Consider the following 15,000-nt stretch of genomic DNA (forward strand, 5'->3'; position numbering starts at 1 on the left):
TCCCTCTGTCCCCCCCTCTATTTCTCCCTTCTCCATATTTCTCTCTCCCTCTCTCTGCCCCCTCTATTTCTCCCTTCTCCATATTTCTCTCTCCCTCCCTCTCTCTCTCCCTCCCTCTATTTCTCCCTTCCTCTATTTCTCCCTTCTCATTTTTTCTCTCTCCCTCCCTCTCTCTCTCCCTCCCTCTATTTCTCCCTTCTCATTTTTTCTCTCTCCCTATCTCTCCACTCTGTCTCTCTCTATTTCTCTCCGCCTCCATTTCTCCCTTTTCTCTCTCGCTCTATTTCTCTCTCCTTCTAATTCTCTCTCCCAATCTCTCCCTCTCTCTCTCTTTCCCTCTCTCTCTCTTTCCCTCTCTTTTTCTTTCCCTCTCTCCCTCTCTCCCTCTCTCTCTCTCTCTCTCTCTCTCTCCCTCTCTCTCCCTCTCTCTCCCTCTCTCTCCCCCTCTCTCTCTCTCTCTCCCTCTCTCTCTCTCTCCCTCACTCTCTCTCTCTCTCTCTCTCTCTCTCTCTCTCTCTCTCTCTCTCTCTCCCTCCCTCTCCCTCTCTCTCCCTCTTTCTCCCAATCTCTCCCTCTATCTCCCTCTCTCCCTCTATCTCCCTCTCTCTCTCTCTCTATCCCTCTCTCTCTATCTCCCTCTCTCTCTCTCTCTTTCTCCCAATCTCCCTCTCTCTCTCTCTCTCCCTCTCTCTCTCTCTTTTATAGTTCCCCTGTCTGGAGGCGTATGTGGCATATTGCTGTAACCAGGTGGAGGCGAAGGTGAGTGTTCCCTGTCAAGGTTTGTTCCTCGCCAGTTTTTACCTGTCACTGTCATCATAGTAGGTTTGCTGTTCATTGACTGACTAACTAACTGATAGATTTATATTTTGCTTAATCAGTTGGTGGATTGGTTAATTGATGCACTGATTGAAGGTTTATTGATTGTATTGATTAAGGCCCTGTTGGACATGAAGAAGCAGCAGAAACGAGTGGAGCAATTCCTTCGTCTGTGCCAGGAGTCGTCTTTTAGCAGGAAGTTGGACCTCTGGAACTTCCTGGACCTCCCTCGCAGCCGATTGGTCAAATACCCGCTGTTGCTACGGGAGATTCTGAAGAGCACGCCACCAGATCACCCCGATGAAGACACACTGCCTGACGCTGTGAGGATACACACACATTGACTGGTTGTTTCATTCATTTATTTATTGGCTGATTGATGGGTCACCTGATTGATTAGTTGATACACACCCATCACCCCCCCCCCACCCCCACCCAGTTTGTCCAGTCAATTGTATCAGATATGGCCGTCATTGTAATTAAGAATTTGTTCTTAACTGACTTTCCGAGTTAAATAAATGTTATATTGACTGATTTTTTTTTTTAAATGTCCCCCCCCCCCCCAGTTGGAGTTGGTCCAGTCCATCGTATCAGAGGTGGACAGAAAGACCGGGGAGGCGGAGTGTCAGTTCTATAGGAGGGGCTTGGCTTACCTGGAGGAGGGCCAAAGGCTCCCTGAGATCCAGCTGTCACGATTCCTCTACTGCCACGGAGAGCTGAAGAACAACAAGGGACAGGTACTGTCTGTCTTTCCTCGGGTCTCCACCGAATTAGGTAAATCCGCCTTCAGTTTTAATGTCCCCCATTTTTGGAATAACCTGCAGAACTCCCTGTGGCCGGGGTTCTCCCGAGTGGCGCAGGGGTTTAAGACACTGCATCGCAGTGCTAGCTGTGCCACTAGGGATTCTGGGTTCGAGTCCAGGCTCTGTCGCAGCCGGCCGCGACCGGGAGACCAATGGGGCGGCGTCGTCCGGCTTAGGGGGAGGGTTTGGCCCGCAGGGATGTCCTTGTCCCATCACTCACTAGCTACTCCTGTGGTGGGCCGGGCACAGTCCACGCTGACACGGTCGCCAGGTGTACGGTGTTTCCTCCGGGTTAAGCGGGCATTGTGTCAAGAAGCAGTGCGGCTTGGTTGGGTTGTGTTTCGGAGGACACAGGGCACCAACTACTAACTACGGGAGTTGCAGCGATGAGACAAGATTGTAACTACCAATTGGGGAGAAAATGGGGTAAAAAAAACAATATATATATATATATATACACACACACACACAGTTAAAGCCGGAAGTTTACATACACATTAGCGAAATACATTTCAACTCAGTTTTCACAATTCCTGGAATTCAATCCTAGTAAAAATTCCCTGTCTTAGGCCAGTTAGGATCACCACTTTATTTTAAGAATGTGAAATGTCAGAATAATAGTAGAGAGAATGATTTTGTTCAGCTTTTATTTCTTTGAGTTTGAGTTTGTGGAGTGGTTGAAAAACAGGTTTTAATGACTCCAACCTTAGTGTATGTAAACTAGTTTTAATGACTCCAATCTAAGTGTGTGTAAACTAGTTTTAATGACTCCAACCTAAGTGTATGTAAACTAGTTTTAATGACTCCAACCTAAGTGGATGTAAACTAGTTTTAATGACTCCAACCTAAGTGTATGTAAACTAGTTTTAATGACTCCAACCTAAGTGTATGTAAACTAGTTTTAATGACTCCAACCTCAGTGTGTGTAAACTAGTTTTAATGACTCCAACCTAAGTGTATGTAAACTAGTTTTAATGACTCCAACCTAAGTGTGTGTAAACTAGTTTTAATGACTCCAACCTATGTGGATGTAAACTAGTTTTAATGACTCCAACCTAAGTGTATGTAAACTAGTTTTAATGACTCCAACCTAAGTGTATGTAAACTAGTTTTAATGACTCCAACCTCAGTGGATGTAAACTAGTTTTAATGACTCCAACCTAAGTGTATGTAAACTAGTTTTAATGACTCCAACCTAAGTGTATGTAAACTAGTTTTAATGACTCCAACCTAAGTGTGTGTAAACTAGTTTTAATGACTCCAACCTCAGTGTATGTAAACTAGTTTTAATGACTCCAACCTCAGTGTATGTAAACTAGTTTTAATGACTCCAACCTCAGTGTGTGTAAACTAGTTTTAATGACTCCAACCTAAGTGTCTGTAAACTAGTTTTAATGACTCCAACCTCAGTGTATGTAAACTAGTTTTAATGACTCCAACCTAAGTGTATGTAAACTAGTTTTAATGACTCCAACCTAAGTGTCTGTAAACTAGTTTTAATGACTCCAACCTAAGTGTATGTAAACTTCCGACTGTGTGTATATTTATATACAAATAATCCCTGGTGCTGCAAGGGAAATATTAGACTCATTTGTTAAATTTATTTAATCAGGGTTCCCCTGATTAACGACCCTGGTCTCAACGGGTTCCCCTGATTAACGACCCTGGTCTCAACGGGTTCCCCTGATTAACGACCCTGGTCTCAACGGGTTCCCCTGATTAACGACCCTGGTCTCAACGGGTTCCCCTGATTAACGACCCTGGTCTCAACGGGTTCCCCTGATTAACGACCCTGGTCTCAACGGGTTCCCCTGATTAACGACCCTGGTCTCAACGGGTTCCCCTGATTAACGACCCTGGTCTCAAAGGGTTCCCCTGATTAACGACCCTGGTCTCAACGGGTTCCCCTGATTAACGACCCTGGTCTCAACGGGTTCCCCTGATTAACGACCCTGGTCTCCACGGGTTCCCCTGATTAACGACCCTGGTCTCAACGGGTTCCCCTGATTAACGACCCTGGTCTCCACGGGTTCCCCCGATTAACGACCCTGGTCTCAACGGGTTCCCCCGATTAACGACCCTGGTCTCAACGGGTTCCCCCGATTAATGACCCTGGTCTCAACGGGTTCCCCCGATTAACGACCCTGGTCTCCACGGGTTCCCCCGATTAACGACCCTGGTCTCCACGGGTTCCCCCGATTAACGACCCTGGTCTCAACGGGTTCCCCTGATTAACGACCCTGGTCTCAACGGGTTCCACTGATTAACGACCCTGGTCTCAACGGGTTCCACTGATTAACGACCCTGGTCTCAACGGGTTCCCCTGATTAACGACCCTGGTCTCCACGGGTTCCCCTGATTAACGACCCTGGTCTCAACGGGTTCCCCTGATTAACGACCCTGGTCTCAACGGGTTCCCCTGATTAACGACCCTGGTCTCAACGGGTTCCCCTGATTAAAACAATTCAGTTACGAAAATAAATCAAATGTTAGGTGGGTTGGAGCCAGTGTTGTTTTATTTAACCTTTATTTAACTAGGCTAGTCAGTTAAGAACCAATTCTTAATTTCAATGACGGCCTAGGAACAGTTGGTTAACTGCCTTGTTCAGGGGCAGAAAGACAGATTTTTACGTTGTCAGCTCGGGGGATTCCATCTAGCAACCTTTAGATTACTGGCCCAAAGCTCTCACCACTAGACTACCTGCCTCCTCTAACCACTAGGCTACCTGCCTCCTCTAACCACTAGGCTACCTGCCTCCTCTCACCACTAGGCTACCTGCCTCCTCTCACCACTAGGCTACCTGCCTCCTCTAACCACTAGGCTACCTGCCTCCTCTCACCACTAGGCTACCTGCCTCCTCTCACCACTAGGCTACCTGCCTCCTCTCACCACTAGGCTACCTGCCTCCTCTCACCACTAGGCTACCTGCCTCCTCTCACCACTAGGCTACCTGCCTCCTCTCACCACTAGACTACCTGCCTCCTCTCACCACTAGGCTACCTGCCTCCTCTCACCACTAGGCTACCTGCCTCCTCTAACCACTAGGCTACCTGCCTCCTCTAACCACTAGGCTACCTGCCTCCTCTAACCACTAGGATACCTGCCTCCTCTAACCACTAGGCTACCTGCCTCCTCTAACCACTAGGCTACCTGTCTCCTCTAACCACTAGGCTACCTGCCTCCTCTAACCACTAGGCTACCTGCCTCCTCTAACCACTAGGCTACCTGTCTCCTCTAACCACTAGGCTACCTGTCTCCTCTAACCACTAGGCTACCTGTCTCCTCTAACCACTAGGTTACCTGTCTCCTCTAACCACTAGGTTACCTGTCTCCTCTCACCACTAGGCTACCTGTCTCCTCTAACCACTAGGCTACCTGTCTCCTCTAACCACTAGGCTACCTGCCTCCTCTAACCACTAGGCTACCTGCCTGTCAAGGGGTCTGAATACTTTCTGAACGCATTGTATATCCATCCTCCTGTAGAAGCTCCATGTGTTCCTGTTTGAGCTGTGTCTGGTTCTGACCCGCTCGGTGGAGGACAAAGAAGGGGGTGTGGTCTTTCAGGTGTACCGCCAGCCCCTCCCCACCGCCACACTCCACCTAGAAGACCTACCTGACGGGGAGGGCGGCGGTGGAGGGGCCTTCAGGGGGGCCTTCACCAGCGGCAACGACAAAGGTATGGACTGTTACTGAGTGTTGCTGAGTGTTGCTGAGTGTTGCTGAGTGTTGCTGGGTGTTGCTGACTGTTGCTGGGTGTTGCTGGGTGTTGCTGGGTGTTGCTGGGTGTTGCTGAGTGTTGCTGGGTGTTGCTGAGTGTTGCTGGGTGTTGCTGGGTGTTGCTGGGTGTTGCTGGGTGTTGCTGGGTGTTGCTGGGTGTTGCTGGGTGTTGCTGGGTGTTGCTGAGTGTTGCTGGGTGTTGCTGGGTGTTGCTGGGTGTTGCTGGGTGTTGCTGGGTGTTGCTGAGTGTTGCTGGGTGTTGCTGAGTGTTGCTGGGTGTTGCTGGGTGTTGCTGGGTGTTGCTGGGTGTTGCTGGGTGTTGCTGACTGTTGCAGACTGTTGCTGGGTGTTGCTGGGTGTTGCTGGGTGTTGCTGGGTGTTGCTGGGTGTTGCTGGGTGTTGCTGAGTGTTGCTGGGTGTTGCTGGGTGTTGCTGGGTGTTGCTGGGTGTTGCTGGGTGTTGCTGGGTGTTGCTGACTGTTGCTGACTGTTGCTGGGTGTTGCTGGGTGTTAGACTGCTACTGATCCTCATTCTCCCTCTGTCTGTCAGTACGTAACTGTCTCAGGGTGTCCAGTAGGGGGCGCTCCAAGGCCCAGTCTCACAGTCTCCAGGCCAACGACTCATTCAACAAGCAGCAGTGGATCTCCTGCCTGCGCCAGGCCATGGTCCAATCACGAGACAGGGACGCCCAGGTCAGCCAATCACCGTTGTCGTCCCGCCTCTCCCCAGACTTCGCCCTGTACCACATCGCAGAGCTGAGTCTGAGCTCAGACACCGAGATGGCAGACCAGAGCAGTCAATGACCGAGCAGAGTGATCCGTGACAGACAGACTAGACCAATCCAATCAAAGACTGATCAACTAATTGCAATAGTCCCATGATTCATTTGGAGGTGGTAGTGATGTTAAACATGAAGGATGTGTACGCTGGTCAGTACAGTTTTATAAGGGGAGAGAGTGGGGTGGGTGATGTTATATTGGCTCGTAATGTAATGTGCCTTCTAGCCTGGGTGCCAGGCTGTTTGTGCTCTCTTGTCTCAACTCCTTATGGAATCGTCATGCAGAACAATGACCATGGAGATCTGGGACGAGGAGAACATACTTTGTGAGCTCTGGAGTCAATCAAGTTCCAAACGATTCAATCATCAGACATCTTCTGGAATAGGATGTGATAATGCCTAGAGAACAGTGTTTGTGCCATATAGATGTTTGAACTCCCTTGCGATGTTAGCTGTGATTATAAATCACATTGATAACCTGTACAGATTCAAGGCAATATTGATGAAAGTAAATGTTATGAGTGAAGTGGGTATTTTTTAATTGTTTTTTTTATTGTACTTGTTGCTAATAAACTTAAATATCTTTGAAGCCAAGTGGTTAGATCGTTAGGTCAGTAACCGAAAGGTTGCTAGATGGAATCCCCCGAGCTGACAAGGTAAAAATCTGTCGTTCTGCCCCTGAACAGGCAGTTAACCCACTGTTCCCAGGCCATCATTGTAAATAAGAATTTGTTCTTCACTGACTTGCCTAGTTAAATAAAGGTTAAACAAAAAATACATACAATTCCTCTCTCCCTCTCAGCTGTGAGAATCCCATGTGTTCCCATCTGGTCTTACAGTAAGGTTAGGGACAAAATTACAGCTACGTTTCGATGGTAAGATCCAGAGGGAAAAGGTTAGGGATGATTATCTCAGACACTCTCTCTTCCGTTCTCCCCCTCTCTCTCTCTCCCATTCTCTCTCCATCTCCCCCTATCTCTCCATCTCCCCCTCTCTCTCCATCTCCCCCTCTCTCTCCATCTCCCCCTCTCTCTCCATCTCCCCCTCTCTCTCCATCTCCCCCTATCCTATCGCCCCTGAGACGGAGCCTTAGGCCCCTGAGACGGAGCTAAATGAAACTACTTCCTTAGCGCTATGACAGACTGTTAAACAAGTCAAATGAAACTGCTTCCTTAGCGCTATGACAGACTCTGTTAAACAGGCCAAATGAAACTACTTCCTAAGCGCTATGACAGACTCTGTTAAACAGGCTGAATGAAACTACTTCCTTAGCGCTATGACAGACTCTGTTAAACAGGCTGAATGAAACTACTTCCTTAGCGCTATGACAGACTCTGTTAAACAGGCTGAATGAAACTACTTCCTTAGCGCTATGACAGACTCTGTTAAACAAGCTGAATGAAACTACTTCCTTAGCGCTATGACAGACTCTGTTAAACAGGCTGAATGAAACTACTTCCTTAGCGCTATGACAGACTCTGTTAAACAGACCGAATGAAACTACTTCCTTAGCGCTATGACAGACTGTTAACAGGCCAAATGAAACTACTTCCTTAGCGCTATGACAGACTCTGTTAAACAGGCTGAATGAAACTACTTCCTTAGCGCTATGACAGACTGTTAACAGGCCAAATGAAACTACTTCCTTAGCGCTATGACAGACTCTGTTAAACAGGCTGAATGAAACTACTTCCTTAGAGCTATGACAGACTGTTAACAGGCCAAATGAAACTACTTCCTTAGCGCTATGACAGACTCTGTTAAACAGGCTGAATGAAACTACTTCCTTAGCGCTATGACAGACTCTGTTAAACAGGCTGAATGAAACTACTTCCTTAGCGCTATGACAGACTCTGTTAAACAGGCTGAATGAAACTACTTCCTTAGCGCTATGACAGACTCTGTTAAACAGGCTGAATGAAACTACTTCCTTAGCGCTATGACAGACTCTGTTAAACAGGCTGAATGAAACTACTTCCTTAGCGCTATGACAGACTCTGTTAAACAGGCTGAATGAAACTACTTCCTTAGCGCTATGACAGACTCTGTTAAACAGGCTGAATGAAACTACTTCCTTAGCGCTATGACAGACTCTGTTAAACAAGCTGAATGAAACTACTTCCTTAGCGCTATGACAGACTCTGTTAAACAGGCTGAATGAAACTACTTCCTTAGCGCTATGACAGACTCTGTTAAACAGGCTGAATGAAACTACTTCCTTAGCGCTATGACAGACTCTGTTAAACAGGCTGAATGAAACTACTTCCTTAGCGCTATGACAGACTCTGTTAAACAGGCTGAATGAAACTACTTCCTTAGCGCTATGACAGACTCTGTTAAACAGGCTGAATGAAACTACTTCCTTAGCGCTATGACAGACTCTGTTAAACAGGTTGAATGAAACTACTTCCTTAGCGCTATGACAGACTGTTAAACAAGTCAAATGAAACTACTTCCTTAGAGCTATGACAGACTGTTAAACAGACCAAATGAAACTACTTCCTTAGCGCTGACAGACTCTGTTAAACAGGCTGAATGAAACTACTTCCTTAGAGCTATGACAGACTGTTAAACAGACCAAATGAAATTACTTCCTTAGAGCTATGACAGACTGTTAAACAGACCAAATGAAACTACTTCCTTAGCGCTATGACAGACTCTGTTAAACAGGCTGAATGGAACTACTTCCTTAGCGCTATGACAGACTGTTTAACAAGTCAAATGAAACTGCTTCCTTAGCGCTATGACAGACTGCTAGTGATCCCTCTAGATTCTGGAAAATCGTTAATTCACTGAAGCGGTGGGTCATTCCTCTACTTCCCTGTCTAATCAAGTATTGTTAGAGTCCTGCGTCATGACTGAAAAAGTTCAGATTTGTGATGCTTTTAATCAGCTGTTCCTCCCACATACAGCCTCCAGTTGACTGTTCCTCCCCCATACAGCCTCCAGCTGACTGTTCCTCCCTCATACAGCCTCCAGCTGTCTGTTCCTCCCTCATACAGCCTCCAGCTGTCTGTTCCTCCCTCATACAGCCTCCAGCTGTCTGTTCCTCCCCCATACAGCCTCCAGTTGACTGTTCCTCCCCCATACAGCCTCCAGCTGTCTGTTCCTCCCTCATACAGCCTCCAGCTGTCTGTTCCTCCCCCATACAGCCTCCAGCTGACTGTTCCTCCCCCATACAGCCTCCAGCTGACTGTTCTTCCCCCATACAGCCTCCAGTTGACTGTTCCTCCCCCATACAGCCTCCAGCTGTCTGTTCCTCCCTCATACAGCCTCCAGCTGTCTGTTCCTCCCCCATACAGCCTCCAGCTGACTGTTCCTCCCCCATACAGCCTCCAGTTGACTGTTCCTCCCCCATACAGCCTCCAGCTGTCTGTTCCTCCCTCATACAGCCTCCAGCTGTCTGTTCCTCCCTCATACAGCCTCCAGCTGTCTGTTCCTCCCTCATACAGCCTCCAGCTGACTGTTCCTCCCACATACAGCCTCCAGTTGACTGTTCCTCCCTCATACAGCCTCCAGCTGACTGTTCTTCCCCCATACAGCCTCCAGCTGACTGTTCCTCCCACATACAGCCTCTATGTGGTTGGATAAGCTGTCCTCCACAGGGTTGGATAAGCTGTCCTCCATAGGGTTGGATAAGCTGTCCTCCACAGGGTTGGATAAGCTGTCCTCTACGGGGTTGGATAAGCTGTCCTCTATGGGGTTTGGTAAGGTGTCTTCTACGGGGTTGGATAAGGTTTCCTCTATGGGGTTGGATAAGCTGTCCTCTACGGGGTTGGATAAGGTGTCCTCTATGGGGTTGGATAAGGTGTCCTCTATGGGGTTGGATAAGGTGTCCTCTATGGGGTTGGATAAGGTGTCCTCTATGGGGTTGGATAAGGTGTCCTCCATAGGGTTGGATAAGCTGTCCTCTATGGGGTTTGGTAAGGTGTCCTCTATGGGGTTGGATAAGCTGTCCTCCACGGGGTTGGATAAGCTGTCCTCCACAGGGTTGGATAAGCTGTCCTCCACAGGGTTGGATAAGCTGTCCTCCACAGGGTTGGATAAGGTGTCCTCTACGGGGTTGGATAAGCTGTCCTCCACAGGGTTGGATAAGCTGTCCTCCACAGGGTTGGATAAGGTGTCCTCTACGGGGTTGGATAAGGTGTACTCTACGGGGTTGGATAAGGTGTCCTCTACGGGGTTGGATAAGCTGTCCTCTACGGGGTTGGATAAGGTTTCCTCTATGGGGTTGGATAAGGTGTCTTCTACGGGGTTGGATAAAGGTGTCCTCCACGGGGTTGGATAAGCTGTCCTCTACGGGGTTGGATAAGGTTTCCTCTATGGGGTTGGATAAGGTGTCTTCTACGGGGTTGGATAAGGTTTCCTCTATGGGGTTGGATAAGGTGTCCTCCATAGGGTTGGATAAGGTGTACTCTATGGGGTTGGATAAGGTGTCTTCTACGGGGTTGGATAAGGTGTCCTCCACGGGGTTGGATAAGCTGTCCTCTACGGGGTTGGATAAGGTTTCCTCTATGGGGTTGGATAAGGTGTCTTCTACGGGGTTGGATAAGGTTTCCTCTATGGGGTTGGATAAGGTGTCCTCCATAGGGTTGGATAAGGTTTCCTCTATGGGGTTGGATAAGGTGTCTTCTACGGGGTTGGATAAGGTTTCCTCTATGGGGTTGGATAAGGTGTACTCTATGGGGTTGGATAAGGTGTCCTCTATGGGGTTGGATAAGGTTTCCTCTATGGGGTTGGATAAGCTGTCCTCCATAGGGTTGGATAAGGTGTACTCTATGGGGTTGGATAAGGTGTACTCTATGGGGTTGGATAAGGTGTCCTCTATGGGGTTGGATAAGGTGTACTCTATGGGGTTGGATAAGGTGTCCTCTATGGGGTTGGATAAGGTGTCCTCTATGGGGTTGGATAAGGTGTCTTCTACGGGGTTGGATAAGGTTTCCTCTATGGGGTTGGATAAGCTGTCCTCCATAGGGTTGGATAAGGTGTACTCTATGGGGTTGGATAAGGTGTACTCTATGGGGTTGGATAAGGTGTCCTCTATGGGGTTGGATAAGGTGTACTCTATGGGGTTGGATAAGGTGTCCTCTATGGGGTTGGATAAGGTGTCTTCTACGGGGTTGGATAAGGTGTCTTCTACGGGGTTGGATAAGGTGTCCTCCACAGGGTTGGATAAGCTGTCCTCCACAGGGTTGGATAAGCTGTCCTCCACAGGGTTGGATAAGGTGTCCTCCACAGGGTTGGATAAGCTGTCCTCCACAGGGTTGGATAAGCTGTCCTCCACAGGGTTGGATAAGCTGTCCTCCACAGGGTTGGATAAGCTGTCCTCCACAGGGTTGGATAAGCTGTCCTCCACAGGGTTGGATAAGCTGTCCTCCACAGGGTTGGATAAGCTGTCCTCCACAGGGTTGGATAAGCTGTTCTCCACGGGGTTGGATAAGGTGTCCTCTATGGGGTTGGATAAGGTGTCCTCTATGGGGTTGGATAAGGTGTCCTCTATGGGGTTTGATAAGGTGTCCTCCCTACACCCCTGAGTCAAGGAAATTTGTCCAGGCCACTTTTATGTCTATTTCAGACTTCGGGGATATTATCTACAGCGCGTTCAGAAAGTATTTATACTCCTTGACTTATTCCACATTTTGTTGTTACAGCCTGAATTAAAAATGGATGAAATCGTTTTTGTTTCTCATCCACTACACACAATACCTCATAATGTAATGTGAAAACAAGTTTTTAGACATGTTGGCAAATGTATTGAAAGTGAAATACAGAAATATCTAATTTTACATAAGTTTTTACACCCCTGAGTCAATACCTTGTAGAAGCACCTTTGGCAACGATTATAGCTGTGAGTCTTTCTGGGTAAGTGTCTAAGAGCTTTCCACACATGGATTGTGCAACATTTACCCATTATTATTTTCAAAATACTTCAAGCTCTATCAAATTGGTTGTTGATCATTGCTAGACTGCCATTTTAAAGTTTTGCCTTAGATTTTCAAGTAGATTCAGTCAAAACTGTAACTAGGCCACTCAGGAACATTCCATGTCATCTTGGTAAGCATCTCCAGTGTAGATTTGGCCTTGTGTTTTAGGTCGTTGGTAAGCATCTCCAGTGTAGATTTGGCCTTGTGTTTTAGGTTATTGTCCTGCTGAAAGGTGAATTCATCTCCCAGTGTCTGGTGGAAAACAGACTGAACCAGGTTTCCCTCTAGGATTTTGCCTCTGCTTAGCTCCATTCCATTTATTGTTTTATCCTGAAAACCCCGGTCCTTAATAATTACAAGCATACCCATAACATGATGCAGCCACCACTATGCTTGAAATTATGGATGATGGCAATCAGTAATGTGTTGCATTGGATTTGCCCCAAACATAACCATTTTTATTCAGGACAAAAAGTTAATTGCTTTGCCATATTTTGTGCAGTTTTACTTTGGTGCCTTATTGTAAACAGGATGTATGTTTTGGAATATTTAAATTCTGTACAGGCTTCCTTCTTTTCACTCGGTCATGTAGGTTGGTATTGTGGAGTAACTGCAATGTTGTTGATCCATCCTCAGTTTTATCACAGCCATTTCACTCTGTAACTGTTTTAATGTCGCCATTGGTCTCATGGTGAAATCCCAGAGCAGTTTCCTTCCTCTCCAGCAACTGAGTTAGGAAGGACGCCTGTATCTTTGTAGTGACTGGGTGTATTGATACACCATCCAAAGTGTAATTAATAAGTTCACCATTCTAAAAGAGATATTCAATATTTTCTTTACCCATCTACCAATAGGTGCCCTTCTTTGCGAGACATTGGAAAATATCCCTGGTTTTTGTGTTTGAATCTGTTAGAAATTCACTGCTTGACTGAGGGACCTTACAGACAATTGTATGTATGGGGTACAGAGATAAGGTAGTAATTCAAACATCATGTTAAAGACTATTATTGCACACAGAGAGAGTCCATGCAATTTCTTATGTGACTTGTTAAAATTATTTTTACTCCTGAACTTATTTAGGCTTCCCATAACAAAGGGGTTGAATACTTACTGACTCAATACATTTCAGCAGTACAGCCCTACCTGATATTATACATTTACATTTTTACATTTAAGTCATTTGGCAGACGCTCTTATCCAGAGCGACTTACAAATTGGTGAGTTCACCTTATGACATCCAGTGGAACAGCCACTTTACAATAGTGCATCTAAATCATTTAAGGGGGGGGGGGTGAGAAGGATTACTTTATCCTATCCTAGGTATTCCTTAAAGAGGTGGGGTTTCAGGTGTCTCCGGAAGGTGGTGATTGACTCCGCTGTCCTGGCGTCGTGAGGGAGTTTGTTCCACCATTGGGGGGCCAGAGCAGCGAACAGTTTTGACTGGGCTGAGAGGGAACTGTACTTCCTCAGTGGTAGGGAGGCGAGCAGGCCAGAGGTGGATGAACGCAGTGCCCTTGTTTGGGTGTAGGGCCTGATCAGAGCCTGGAGGTACTGCGGTGCCGTTCCCCTCACAGCTCCGTAGGCAAGCACCATGGTCTTGTAGCGGATGCGAGCTTCAACTGGAAGCCAGTGGAGAGAGCGGAGGAGCGGGGTGACGTGAGAGAACTTGGGAAGGTTGAACACCAGACGGGCTGCGGCGTTCTGGATGAGTTGTAGGGGTTTAATGGGCAGGCAGGGAGCCCAGCCAACAGCGAGTTGCAGTAATCCAGACGGGAGCCCTACCTGGTATTATACAGCCCTACCTGATATTATACAGCCCTACCTGATATTATACAGCCCTACCTGATATTATACAGCCCTACGTGATATTATACAGCCCTACGTGATATTATACAGCCCTACCTGATATTATACAGCCCTACGTGATATTATACAGCCCTACGTGATATTATACAGCCCTACCTGATATTATACAGCCCTACCTGATATTATACAGCCCTACGTGATATTATACAGCCCTACCTGATATTATACAGCCCTACGTGATATTATACAGCCCTACCTGATATTATACAGCCCTACGTGATATTATACAGCCCTACCTGATATTATACAGCCCTACCTGGTATACCCTCCACTACAGTACTGCTGGTGGTCTACCCTCCACTACAGTACTGCTGGTAGTCTACCCTCCACTACAGTACTGCTGGTGGTCTACCCTCCACTACAGTACTGCTGGTGGTCTACCCTCCACTACAGTACTGCTGGTAGTCTACCCTCCACTACAGTACTGCTGGTGGTCTACCCTCCACTACAGTACTGCTGGTAGTCTACCCTCCACTACAGTACTGCTGGTAGTCTACCCTCCACTAGGACTACAGTGCTGCTGGTAGTCTACCCTCCACTACAGTACTGCGGGTAGTCTACCCTCCACTAGGACTACAGTGCTGCTGGTAGTCTACCCTCCAATACAGTACTGCTGGTAGTCTACCCTCCACTACAGTACTGCTGGTAGTCTACCCTCCACTACAGTACTGCTGGTGGTCTACCCTCCACTACAGTACTGCTGGTGGTCTACCCTCCACTACAGTACTGCTGGTGGTCTACCCTCCACTACAGTACTGCTGGTGGTCTACCCTCCACTACAGTACTGCTGGTAGTCTACCCTCCACTACAGTACTGCTGGTGGTCTACCCTCCACTACAGTACTGCTGGTAGTCTACCCTCCACTACAGTACTGCTGGTGGTCTACCCTCCACTACAGTACTGCTGGTAGTCTACCCTCCACTATAGTACTGCTGGTGGTCTACCCTCCACTACAGTACTGCTGGTGGTCTACCCTCTACTACAGTACTGCTGGTGGTCTACCCTCCACTACAGTACTGCTGGTAGTCTACCCTCCACTACAGTACTGCTGGTGGTCTACCCTCCACTACAGTACTGCTGGTAGTCTACCCTCCA

General features: G+C 47.6%; 3 protein-coding genes across 5 annotated transcripts in view; 2 read left to right on the top strand and 1 right to left on the bottom strand.

Moving 5' to 3' along the window:
* Window positions 1–6,899, top strand: part of arhgef3l (Rho guanine nucleotide exchange factor (GEF) 3, like) — a 21,501-nt gene extending 14,602 nt beyond the window's left edge. For all 3 annotated transcript variants that reach the window (XM_064921994.1, XM_064921995.1, XM_064921996.1), the window contains 5 exons: window positions 706–759; window positions 936–1,139; window positions 1,383–1,553; window positions 5,104–5,296; window positions 5,887–6,899. In XM_064921994.1, the coding sequence (XP_064778066.1) occupies window positions 706–759; window positions 936–1,139; window positions 1,383–1,553; window positions 5,104–5,296; window positions 5,887–6,140 (876 nt within the window). In that variant the 3' untranslated portion in view covers window positions 6,141–6,899. The remainder of the gene's footprint in view (window positions 1–705; window positions 760–935; window positions 1,140–1,382; window positions 1,554–5,103; window positions 5,297–5,886) is intronic.
* A 2,720-nt stretch (window positions 6,900–9,619) lies between these two features.
* LOC135503986 (S-antigen protein-like) lies at window positions 9,620–12,413 on the bottom strand. The gene is made up of 3 exons (XM_064922204.1): window positions 12,405–12,413; window positions 10,367–11,645; window positions 9,620–10,266 (listed from the first exon to the last, which is right to left on the bottom strand). The coding sequence occupies exons 1-3, from the start codon at window positions 12,411–12,413 to the stop codon at window positions 9,620–9,622; spliced, it is 1,935 nt and encodes a 644-aa protein (XP_064778276.1).
* A 34-nt stretch (window positions 12,414–12,447) lies between these two features.
* LOC135504011 (rho-related GTP-binding protein RhoA-A-like) overlaps window positions 12,448–15,000 on the top strand; it is a 6,180-nt gene continuing 3,627 nt past the window's right edge. Inside the window, exon 1 of the mRNA XM_064922253.1 lies at window positions 12,448–12,457. Coding sequence (XP_064778325.1) covers window positions 12,448–12,457 — 10 coding nt within the window. The remainder of the gene's footprint in view (window positions 12,458–15,000) is intronic.

Source organism: Oncorhynchus masou, chromosome 18 (assembly GCF_036934945.1).
Source record: "Oncorhynchus masou masou isolate Uvic2021 chromosome 18, UVic_Omas_1.1, whole genome shotgun sequence".
In the NCBI taxonomy this organism is placed as follows: Eukaryota; Metazoa; Chordata; class Actinopteri; order Salmoniformes; family Salmonidae; genus Oncorhynchus; species Oncorhynchus masou.